Below are 13,523 nucleotides of genomic sequence, written 5' to 3' on the forward strand. Positions count from 1 at the left end.
TGAAACATTTTTTAATTAACAATTAACATCATTACAATAATTTTAATAAGTATAAATAATAATATGGATAATCTTTGATTTGAAATGAACAGTGTTTTAATAATGAGCAATAAAATGATGGTAGACTAAGAGAAAATTGCATAATTAATAATAGCTCAGGCAGCAGAGTTCTAAAACATGAGTTAGGTGGAAAAAAATGCAGGAGAAATGAAACTAGCTAGTATAGTACATTTCAAAACATATGAGGTTTCCTACCACATCCTTTCCTCTCAATTGCCACCATCTTGTTAAATGGTGTCCAAAACCATTTTTTTTTTCAAAATATATTCTTTTTAGTGCATCATAAAAAAAAAAAAGTTGGAATAAAATATATATATGGAAAATAAATAGTTTTAGAGTTGTGTCATCTGTTATGTGTAGTGTATTTATGAAAACTGCATGAAAGCTCTATTATCAACTGAAGCTGAATTTATTATTGATAGGTTATTTATTTTTAGTTTTAGTTTTATCATTAATTTATTTTATGATAGTAGTAATTATTATCATTGTTCATTAAAAAAATAAAAACTTTACAGTTGATCCTCACCACACTGCACCTCACTAATTATAATCTCAACATGTATTTAAAATATATATATATATATTACAGCTACCTGTCATTTCTAAAATTTAAATTAATACAGTTCAATTCTGAAATCATTAAAGAAATTTTCAATATTTTTTCATTATTAATTCATTTCATATTTAAGTATTAATGTATTTCATTATTAAATGGGTAAAAATCTAGCATTCAAGCGTGATTCTGACCAAATCACCTCCTTGCACAACCATTAGTCTAGTAACATTACTTCCTCACAAAGTACAGCACCCCTGACACTTCATGAGTAGTAGTGGTACAGATTGAGTTTTTTTTAATAGTAGACAGAACTACAACTAAAACAGTTTAGTCAGAAGATGAAGAAATTGTTCTCTGTATCAAAAATAAAAAAAACAAACATTTTTATAACAGAAAGTGGTTAAAATTGACTTAAGTATAAAATTTATCCATCAGCTGGAATGAAGAGAAAGATAAATCTATTGCATATGAAAGATGTTGCCTGTACAAGCCTTAGAGGACAGATTGAGAAGAAATTTCCCTTCAAACAGCAGTTGAATGTTTCACCCCAAAAAGCTACGTCCTGATGTGTTAGATGGATTGATGATTCTCAGGAGTGTCAAAGCCATAGGGCTCCCTGCAAAAACACCGTGTTTAGTACTGTCATGGCTTTCACTAATTATGATCATTCTGAGTTCTGCCATCTTTAAAGATTTTTAAATTACTCCAAAATTTTTTTATTATTTAATTTATTCAAATTTACTTTTTATGTATATAAATTTATTTACTTATGTATTATTTTATTTTATGCACTTGTATTAACAATTTTTACATGTTCAAAAGCTTTTTTTTTTTTTAATTTTAAGAATTTTTTAAAAAATTATTTTGGATTATTTCACATTGTCTAAATGTGTTTAAGAAAATTTGGTGATATACAATGACTATCTAAGGTCCTTCAGTAATTAAGTACAAAAATCTGCAAATGTTCATGTATCAGCTAATTGCATACATAGATTCAGTTGCATGCAAGGGTGATCCATCCTTAGTTAATTAAATTTATAGATTTTTCAATAATATTTACTCTTGTATATCAGTTCACTTCTCTGTTTAATAATTTGTTGTTTATTATATCTCCTTAGTTAATTAAATTAATAGATTTTTCAATAACATTTACTCCTATGTGTCAATTCATTTCTCTTCATTATGTTAATTAATTATTTTTGTTTTGTTTTTTCTCTATCCTCGTTAGTTTATTAAAGTTTTTTGATAGTTTATATACCTCCACCTTTACATTATATATATATTCTTTTTATTAATCTACTATAATTTTTATCCCAACTTTAGTTTTCTATGATGCATCCAACAGAACAGATTTTGAACACCACTTTCCAACATAGGGGCAATTGCCAGAGAAGGAAGCAGAAAACTTAGGTTTTTTTAGGATATCAAAATCTAATATATTACCAAGTTTCATTTCTTCAGCATTTTTTTTCAGGTAAAAAGTAATGATTACCAGGGCTATAAAATAATACTTGATTTTGGTTTGTTCTCAATTTTTACAAAAATAAATTATATTATATATTTTTTAAATTTTTTTAATAATACTTTGTGATTTCCACATTACTTTAATGGTTGAGACATTAAATTTAATTACAACATGCAGATAATGAGAAAGAAGTGTAGTGTTAATGATATGTTTTATTTAGTAAAAATATTAGGCTTACAAATGTACAAGATATGTCCAGAATGTAGTTTGATGTTTTAAATAACTGATAAGTACTTTGAAAGTATCTTCCTTCTTTCTGAGAATGAAATATATCAATCATTTCTTCATATTTAAATGTTAAAAATAAAAACATTAAAGAGTAATTTAATTTTATTGATAAAGCAAATACTATAAACTATCAAGAATACACAATATGGAAAGAGGATATATTTTGATTAAAAGTAATAATTAAGTAGAATTAATTCCATTTGTTATATAAGTAAATATTAAAGTTAGCACATAGGGATGCTGGTAGGATGAAGGATTTACACAGTACATATAGGTCAGGTACTGTTTAGTCTGTTTGGAAACATTGCTCAGACCGAGTGTGGTTGTGTACCCCTTTCCTCTCATGTTCATTTAGTACATATGCTCATTCAGGGTAGATTCTTAAGTGTATAAGAGCCATAAAAGGCTACATCAGCATGCTGTAGCATATTAAAGATTACCTTTTCTCCATCACTTGAAGTAGACTCTGAAGTAGTTGAAGACTCACTTTCTTCAAAAATATTTCTCATCGGTATCAAATCAACAGACTTTTTTTTTGTTATATCTACACAAAGATTATAATACATAAATTTTTCAAAATGATTAATATGCAGCAGAAAAATAGAATACATTTGATCTTCAGTTTAACAAGTAGCAATAGGATTTTACTTCACACATTAGTGTGAATCTCATTTGAAAATTAGAATAAATTTTTATTAGTTCAAGGTATTAGGCAACTTGAGATATGTACTAATCACTAATACACTGGATATCATTTATAATAACCTCTGATATAAAGACTTATGGAATCAAATATTTCCGTTTTTAGTGATGGTATTCCAGAAATCTATAAGAAAGGCTTATAAGCAACCCAAACAAATTGGACATAGTTGCCTTCCAGGAAATCCAGAAAAAATATATGGTTATGGGAGAGGTGCCTAGGCCTGGAGAGGAGATGACCTTTGGGGAATACCAATTTGAGAAGACTAATGTTTTTGTATATCTTGGCTCATTGGTAACTCAAGAAAACGAACCTGAATATGAGATTCGGCGATGGATCATAGCAGCAAATCGGTGCTATTTTTCTATGGCAAGGCAATTCTGGAGTTGAGCTCTTTCCAGAAAATTAAAGCTTTGTCTTTATAAGACGATAGTGCGCCCAGGCTTGATGTATGGTGGTGAGACTTGGACTACCTCCCGGGTTTGTGAACAGGAACTCCTAGTTTTTAAAAGAAGAATCCTCTGATGTTTATACGGTGTTCACATCAGAGGAGAGTGGAAAAGGAAGAAAAATCAGGAGTTGTACACTATGTTGAAGGAGCCCAATATAGTTCAAGTGATAAAAATTGCAAGACTGAGATGGGCAGGACGCGTCGTTAGGATGGGCAGTGAGGATCCACCAAGACAATTACTGATGGAGCCACTCCATGGTACCAGGAGAAGAGGATGACAAAAGCTGTGATGGACTGATGGTGTTGCTGCTGATGCAACACATATGCTGGGGCTTCGGGATTGGATGGCGACTGCAAGGGACCGAGACAATTGACGGAAGCTGCTGGAGGAGGCCAGGACTGTAGAGCCACACTAGTATTAGTAGTAGTAGCATCAAATATTTCCTTTTTTAGCGACGGTGTTCCAAGAATCTATAAGAAAGGCTTATAAACAACCCTAATTTTTGAAAGAATTAATAATTCTATATTTTAAACCCATGTTTTGAAGAAGAAGGGGATTCATTTTCGTCCAGTAAATTATTTACAGTTTAGTTTTATTGTTTTCTTCAAGAGATACATCATGTCTAATAAAAAACCTTTCACTGTGAAGGATAGAGAAAGAGACATTTCACATTTAATGCTTTCATGAAAATAATGAGACAAACATCAGCTTGGCTAAAGAATTAAACAAAAGTCACTCTACCATGTCTTAAATTTATAAACATAGGGCCTTGATTCTAGAAGAAGTATCTATAGGTTGGATTCAGAGATTTTGATCTAGGTAAAATATAGGTTTTAAAAACTTAGTGTTCAAGCAGCAGCAGCGATTTCAGCAACAAGCGACAACTGATTGTCCATGGTTTATATGTTATACATAATGATTCAAATAAAACAAGTTATTAGCTTGGTAGCACTAATTGTTTTTTAAAAATTCCTGTTTCACTCTTACATGATTTGTGTAGTGATTAGTAATAATAATGATCGGGTATAGTGAATGAGTCTGCCTGGTCCCTTAGAGGGTTATAAACTATATACAGTGTATATTTTTTCAATACTGTACAGATATTGGAAAAAGTATACAGAAAAAAGTCCAAAAAACTGAATTGATACATTTATTACTTAATGGAATTGAAATGGTCAATACTTTAAAGTATCTCAAAAAAATTATCAAGAATAAGCTAATATTATTAGTAAAAATCAGGTCACTATGCAATGTTTTTATAACTTCAACTTAAAGAAATATAAAATATCAAGTTAAATGAATGAAATTACATATAAAAAGTTCTTACAGCACACGATTAATCATTTCAAAATTTAGCACTTGTTAGCATTACATTTATTCCATTGCTTTTGAAACATGATTTTTGATCAATAATAAATAGAAATAAGGACAAATAAAAGTATATCAAATTCAATAAGCTTACATTAAATGTTTGTAAACTAAAATAGTTCTGGAAAAAGTGGAAGCATATCTCTTTTTTCTAGATAGTTACATGAATAAATATATTTAAGAATACACAAAGATAAGTAAATTAGAAGAATATCAACAATGAATCAAAATCATTACTTAAGCTTGTTTTTCTTAACAATGCATTTCTTACTATTTCATTAATGTTTCTGAAATTAAATAAGTCTGAAATAACTTGAAAGATTAAGACACTTTTGAACTTCTTTTTGATCAATAAATTGGTCAAGAAAGGGTCATATTTTTTATAATGGTTGGTCCACATTATACAACAGTCATAGGATAAACATATAAAGATTATTCTAATATTACTGAACTATTAATATTTTTACAAATATCAATTTTACTGTTCAACATCTAACTAAATTTATTTTATCCCACCATTTATTACTACACAGAGCTCTATACAATTGTTTATTAATAGATAAAATACAATTATATAATATTGCTAGTGATTAATATTTACTAGAAATCATATATTTTGTATTGGGGAGGGGGTTGCTTGAAGGGTATTTAACATCAGTCCAAAAATGTCTCCTCTAAACACAGAAAACTGGTGTGCTTTTAGAAGTTGGGTACTATAGCATATGTTGTAACAAATGTTTTCTGTGAAACAGCTCTAAAGTGAATTCCCAATATTAGTAGCATGTAAACTTTTCGGGTTATCAGTGGTATTGCTACCAAGGCCAGGTAAAAGTGGCAATTCTATTTCAACACCCTGATGCTAGGCAGCTGGCAAATAAAAAATTAAAGCATCCAGATTACAAAGAAGATTATGTTTCTCAGAGGAAAGTTCTGGGCCCCCTCCACAGAGGTAAAAAATATGTTTTGGAGAAGAAGGGAAGGAAATGCAGCAAGAATTTTTTTTAATTTAATTATTTTAATGTTTCCACAAGTTAATCATATTTTAAGATAAATTGAGCACGTTTTTGATCCGATCCATCCTTAAGGCATAAATCGTCAAAAACTGTCAAAAAAAAAAAAGCAAAATTGTTTCTAAATTTCCTTTAAGAATCTCATCATAATTGAGGCCTCATCATCATGACAGACATTTTAGTCCTCTCGGCCAGTCAAGAGAAACTCAAATTATGATGACTGATTCTTATAGGAAACAGGATATTATAAAACAATATTGTTCTGTGCATTTTTCAATTTCAGAATAATGTGCAAATCGTCATAAACTTGTTTCTGGTTTTTGGCAATTTTTGCCTTCAGGATGCATTGAATCAAAAAAGTGCTCAATTTAAATTAATCTTAAAGTCTGATTTACTGAAAGAGTATTTCAATATGAAACCCAATACTACAAATGTTTTTGCTAAATAAAATATTTAATAAAGATAAGTAGTTACCATAACTGTGTAAGGAATGACTTTTTTTTTTAGATTTACTTGGCTGTAAGTCAATAAACCTGGACTCTTCCAACTTAGTATTTGAGTCAAATTTATGTTTTTGTATTGACGAATCTCTTGTTTTAATATTTGCTAAGGGAATATAGGGCTCAGTAGTTATGCATATGGATGTTTTAAGAGGTTTCACAAGTTGTGAAGAATTTGATCTGAAAAAAAATAAAACAATAACATTTCAATCAATAAATTATTTGATTAAATATAACTGTTTAATATGTGTGTGTGTGTGTGTGTGTGTGTGTGTGTGTGTGTGTGTGTGTGTGTGTGTGTGTGCGCACGCGAGTGTGCGTGTGTGTGTGTGTGTCTGTGTGGTTTGTGTGTATGTGGATATAACATCAACTTTTTCAATCAGGTGCCATTTTAGCTAGATAACTGATATTAAAACTACTACATCAAACTGATGTTAAATATAAGCTTGGTTTTATCCTGATTGAAACAGTCTGACAAGGCTTAAATACCAGATTTCCAAAAAAGATTTCTTCCTAAAGTACTTTTAATTTGGTTTATTTGAAATAATTAACAATCTCTTAAAGTAAGAAACAATGAAAATGGGTTAAAGTAAACTATAAAAGAATTTGATAATCAAGTAACGGAGAAAACATATTTTTTTTTTTTGTTTCTATGGTTGATATGACAATAGTCATATCTTCTTTACTATTGGCATAAACTCTATGGAAGCATAATAACATAGTAATAGTTGTTTTTAAAAATTATAAATGCAAAAAAGTGAGGGGAAGGTTGCCATTGTAAATATAAAGAAGTTGTCATTTAGAAACTAATATTTAAACTTAGAGTAGGGCAGATAAGTGAAAGTTGTATGATGCTACTAGTATTGCACCAGATTTTTAAACTATACAATAAAAAACTTTAGTGTAGTGCATCAGTCCATCACAAAACTTTCCCTTATTACCCTATTTTGAGTTGAAATTAATCCTTTTAAGTTTCAAAATAGCAATAGGTTTATTGCTAATGATGACAATACTTGACCTTACTATATTATCTTCTAGAGGTTAGTCAAAGTAAAACACAGCAAATGTGGAATCATGACAATATTTATTTATAAATTCTACAACTTTATATAATAATTTTCCTAAGACTTTCCAACGGTATATTATACATCTATATTACTCCTCTAATTTCTGGAAATTTGTTTACAACTTGGAAAAATATTTCTCTTTTTTTTCTCCTTTAGTTAAATATAAAATTATTCTGTAATTAATATTTTCCTTTTTTCAATGCTACTAACATTATTAATAAATTAATTATTTCAAATAACCAAAATTAAAGGTACTTTGAAGGAAGCTATATTGAAAATTTTATTTAAGCCCTGACAGACTATTATAATGAGATTAAAATCTAGCTGATAGTAAATGCCATTTAATTTCACATTTATATAAACAAGTTTAATCAAAATTCTTAAGTCCATTTTTGAGAAAACTGTAAAATAGTGTACACTTCCACAAGAGACTTCCAGTAAGTCAATTTCAGCGAAAAAGTTGCTGTATACATTATATATAACATCTAAAGTATATATTTACCTTAAATAAATAATTTAAGTATTGTTAAACTATCCTTTTTTGCGAGATGGGCTGTTGATATACACTCCTACGCACACACAAACACATACCCAGACCTTAATAATGTCAGAACCTCCGATAAGTCATTAAAGAAAGCAAACGACGGTGCTGGAGAGAACTCTGTGATGAGGTGGATGCAGACCCATGGTGTAGACCTTGCAATAGCACTTAAGAAACTATGTAAAGGCACGATGCAGCCTCCCCCCCCCCACGAGATCAAATGTTGTAGACAGTATTGTCAGAACACTATTCCCTGAACAGGCGAATACTAGGACATCGCCTTGGACCTACAACATGGCAAGGTGGAATTCCTAATGAAGCTGGGTTTTCCTCAAAACATCTGGTGGGGCGATAAGCCATTGGAAGGTATATCTATTCCCTTAGGGAGGCACACTTCAGTATTTCAATCCAAAATACTTGCAATAAATCATTGTGCTAGTACTCTTATATAGGAAGGGCTCTCTGGTAGAAGAATCACCATCTACACAGACAGCCAGGCTGCAGTAGGGGCACTCAGTAAGCCCCATCACTCATTCCAGAGTTGTTGAAGACAACTATGCAGCACTCAACAGACTCTCACGCACTAACAGAGTCAGCATTGAATGGGTGCCGGGTCACTGCGGTATCACCGGCAACGAACATGCTGACAGACTTGCTGGGAACGGCTCTGAAACCATTCCTTTTACACCAGGGCATTAGCCTAAGCTTTGCCAAAAGCACTCTAAAGGCAGACTATGGATTAAAAGCCAACTTTACAGGTCACTGCAGATTAAATAAACATATGTTTAACCTCAAGCTAACAGAGTCACCCTTGTGTAGATTCTGCAATGCTGAGGACGAGATGGCATATCACATTATTTGTTGGTGTGATCGGTTTGCACTGTTCGGGGTGGATCGTGTGGTGGATCCCAAGCAGTGTGAGCTGATCAACCCCTTAAGCATATTAAACTTTTTGGAATCTAGCAAACTTAAGCCCTAATGAGCTTATAACAGTGCTGTGATGCTGATTGCAGCACTGGCGTGTCTTTAATTGGCACACAATAGGCCTTACTGGCCGTAGTGCTTTCGTGCCAAACTAAAAAAAAAGCTCTGAAGGTGGCTCTCAGGAAACAGCTGAATCTTTTCATCGATCTCTTCAATTCTTGCATTCGTGAAGGCTCCGAACCTTCGAAGAGACAGCTCCGTGTACTTATTCCAAAGAGCAAGGAAAGACTGGAAGATCAGTCAATCTATCATCCAATTTGTTTATTGGATATTATGGGTAAGATATTTGAGAAAATCCTCTCCCTCAAAGTTCCTACAAGAGTTCACGGAGGGAGTTAATGGCATCTTGCGGGTTCAATACAAATTTCGTAAAGAGTGATCCATGCTGTTGCAGCGATAGATGCTGTTGGATTGGAAGTCGTGATGGCCTGTATAGCAATTGCAGCAGCAAGGTGGAGAAAAGGTGCTAAATGTTATGCAGCAATCATCATACTAAGTGTTAAGAATGCTTTTAACACTGTAAGATGGACCTATATAATTGATGCCCTACGGACTATGGTGGTACCAGCATATTTTATGAGAGTGCTCACAGACTACTTCAAAGATAGAGTTCTCTTTTATCTTTCAGACATTGGCCAAAGGAGATACAAGGTGACTGGTGGTGTTCCACAGGGCTCGGTAGTAGGGCCTTTTCTGTGGAACATCATGTACGATGCAGATATGATCAGTGGCAACTGTCGGGAGGATGCAGATTCCAGGAAGTGGACTCGGAGGTTAATACACGATGTGGGCTTGTATGGAGGGAAATGGCCTCCATGAAGTAGTCCCGTAGAGAGGACGGAACACCCCTGGCCCTTCATGGGTTGTAGTGGTTCAGATTTAATCCATTCCAATCAGGTTTCCGTCCTGGTTATTTACACAATCGGCTCTGCTGAAAATTTCCCAAAACCTCTATTTCTCAATAAACCAAACAGAAAATCACAATCCTTGTCCTCTTTGATTTTTCAAAAGCATTCCACTTCATTTATCTCACAATCCTCCCCTCAAAACTAGACAATGTTTCCCTGTCCAATAGTTCTTTGAACTAGTTTCACTCCTTTCTGTCTCTCCGCTCCTAAACTATTTTTATACCCAATAATCATCACTACTTCTCTCTCATGGTGTTCCTCAAGGCTCATCCCACACACCAACCTTATTTTCCATACATACAAATGACCAACCTAATGCTAATATCATTTGTATGCCGATGACCAACAAATATAAATATATATATATATCCTTTCATTCTTCTGACATGATCGAGGCATCTCATAAGTTCAAAGAAGACATTGAAATTATACACCACTGGATTTCAGAAAATAAGCTGAGCCTGATCTAGCAAAATCCTAAGCCATTCTCATCAGTTCAAAACTCTTTCTTGCTATACATTACTATACCTAAACAACACACCTATACAGTTTCAAAACACCATAAAAAACCTAGGTGTCATCTTTGCTCAGTACTTAACATGGAATAGCCACATTTCCCAAAAAACCATCTCAATGCTAAAACAGCTCTTATGATCCCGTGATTCATTTCCTCAAAGTACCCATCAGCAAGTATTCTCCTTCATTCTTCCATATCTCGAATACAGATGCCTAGTGTACGGAGGACTATCTAGTGAAAAAGAAAGAAATGAGATTAAAAATATTAATGAACTGCTTTATAAGATTTATCTTTAGTATTCTCAGATGTTCTCATATCTCCCACTACTATGCTGGACAAAGTTGGCTCTATCCCAGTATCAAAAAACTATATTAATATTATGGTTTTATGTAATTTTGTTTAAAATCAGTCGAGCTAAATTTGAATTTAACTCCCCCCCCCCATGGCTCATGTGATCAAATGCTAGCTTCTGATTGGCTGCCTAATGACCATGTGACTGATCACATGAGTATTTAAGGTTAGGTGGAAGTAAAAATTTAAATTCAAATCTCCCGCCATAGGTCACGTGACCAGTGGTTATGGTAGGTTCGAGGCTAGCATTGGTCATGTGACTGACCACGTAAGTGTTTAAGGTTAAGTCAAGCTAAATTTGAGTATTATCCCCCCCCCACCATGGGTCACGTGACTGATCAAAAAAATTTTTTTTTAAATATTTATTTATTGCTATATACAACTGTACATTATAATACATTTAGTAAATCTGATATAAGTTAAATTGGAGTGTTACAGGCGTGTAGAGAAACTATCCATTGGTAGCACTCTAGTAAAAAATTTAAATTCTAATCTCCCGCCATAGGTCACGTGGTTAAGGCTGGTTCGAGGCTGGGGTCCAAAGTCCAAAATGGCTCATTGCCCTGGCCCAGAACCGGTCTTTTATCCCTGCTAGACAAATGCTATTGAAAGTGTTCCAAACTTTTATTCTTAGGGGACCAAGTGTCCTTGAATAAAGATCGATTTTTCATTTCATTAGTGGGCATAATAGGGTGTGCCCATGCAACAGGGAATACTTTATGCATTATCTCAAAATTGTTGATAACTAATAATAAACAGTTAATTTTAGGGCTTTAAAACACAAGGCCTAGTAAATTTTGTAGAAATATTCTGACCTATTCTTGATGTCTTTAAAACCTGAATTGGCTTGTCTCGATCTACCCACTTACCACAGTCAGAGTTTTCAAACTGTTTATTTTCACATCAATTTAATTAAAATTATGAAACAAAAATAATAATTAGGAGTGTGATTTGCTCCCTCCCCTTCATGAAATTCCTAATCCAATGACATCATATTCATGGCAGTTGAGTATGTTAAATAAAATCTTATGGTTTTGAGGGTTATGTGCATTAATATTTGTGATACCTGCTAAAAGAAGTTTCCCAACATGTTTTTTCAATGTAATTTTCAGATCCATCAGAAAATCTTTTACAAATAGTTCGCTCAGCCTTCTTTTTACAATTGATACCATTATTTAAAATTTGACATTTGTTGCTGCAGTTGATAGTAAAAATACTTTCACTAATAGGTTTTTGAATCTCTTTATTAATCTAAAACAGAGTGGGTTTAAATAGAAAACACATAATAATAAATAGATATATTAAATTTAAATATATAAAATTCAAGTCATCAATATGTATCAAATATATCAAATTCAAAATATACTCTATTCTATTCAAACTTAGCTCTAAAACTAGTAAAATGGAATTAAGTTTAATATAAAAAAGTAAAAATAAAGTATGTTGAAAAGGGTTGAATATTTGACAATCTAATTGGTACTAAAGTAAAGTGTGTTACCTATATATGATAGAAATCGAACTATAGCAAAATGAACACATAATTTAAGAGATTTTTTTACTGACATCAACACTAATATAAATTTTAGATGGTAGCCATTATACTTCGAATATTTTAAATTTAAACACAAAATATCTTCCTTTCTCCTCATAATACCTACAGAGATACAAAGCAAGTTGAGATGAGTGAATATTAATGGGAGTTTCCAATGAGATGGGAATATCTCCCTCAAGAGAAAACCCTCCACCTCAAAATGGAAAAGCTACTAGTTGTCCTAGTTGACAGCCACTTTATCTAGTGAGTGCTGTATAGGCCAATAACGTGTAAGGCTGAAATCTACATCACTACAAGTCATAAAATAAAAAGATTTGAACTGTTTCAAATGTTGATAATCAGACATAAATCAAGGATTACTCGACATGGAACATAGAATCACGGAGACCTATAAAGAAAGATATACTAGCCATTGCTGAAGCCAAGTGCAAAAGAACATAACAGCAACAGATAGATAGGGGTAACATGAAAAGGGTATTTAACATCTCATAAACCTAATTTAGAAACAAAAGAAAGTTCCAAGAAAATAGAAAATATCTATTATGATTTTATACGTGGAGAAGAGGGATGGGGGTGCGGTCAAAATGAAACACAAATAAGTTAATGTAACTTATTTAATTGTGCCAACGTTTCGGCTAGAGTTTCTAGCTTTCATCAGGGCTAAGAAAAGAATGACATAAAGTGAATAATTTTACAGAATGGAATTAATAAAATGAAGTGACGAGAGAAGTGGAAAATAAAATGTATACATAGGTAATTGAACAAGTAGGTAAAATAACATAATTAAGGAAATAAAATAAAAATGAAATTATATAATGCAAAGAAGTATGAATATATTAGTTATTAATAATTTAAAAATTGAAATATGGAAAGAAAAATAAATTTGAGAGAAAGTAAATATAAGTAACCATAATAATTGATAAAGAGGCAAAATATAAGTAAAGTTTAACAAAAGAAATGAATAGAAGAAAAAAAAAATTGAAAACAATAATAATAATATATGGTGAACATAACTAATAACGTGGGTAAGGAAAATGAGAAAAGAAGAGGTGGTAAAATAAAGATAGGAGGAAAAAAGAGATTAAAACGAACCTGTTAGCTTGAAAAGCAAACGCCAAGTGGTATTCTGCGCCGATAACGGCAAAACTCCGAATTAAAAAAGACGTTACAAGAATGACTAAGTGTTTTTAAGAGGAAACGTTAC

At 32.1% G+C, this 13,523-nt stretch overlaps 1 protein-coding gene across 1 annotated transcript in view; it reads right to left on the reverse strand.

The window, feature by feature from the left end:
* The window catches only part of Tmem131 (Transmembrane protein 131), a gene marked incomplete at its 5' end in the record, with an annotated part of 83,144 nt that overhangs the window by 15,604 nt on the left and 54,017 nt on the right, over window positions 1-13,523 (reverse strand). Inside the window, 3 exon segments of the mRNA XM_067049771.1 lie at window positions 2,810-2,913; window positions 6,374-6,579; window positions 11,834-12,018. Coding sequence (XP_066905872.1) covers window positions 2,810-2,913; window positions 6,374-6,579; window positions 11,834-12,018 — 495 coding nt within the window.

Source organism: Halyomorpha halys, unplaced genomic scaffold (genome assembly GCF_000696795.3).
Source record: "Halyomorpha halys isolate HHAL.00 unplaced genomic scaffold, Hhal_1.1 Scaffold1312.1, whole genome shotgun sequence".
Lineage (NCBI taxonomy): Eukaryota > Metazoa > Arthropoda > Insecta > Hemiptera > Pentatomidae > Halyomorpha > Halyomorpha halys.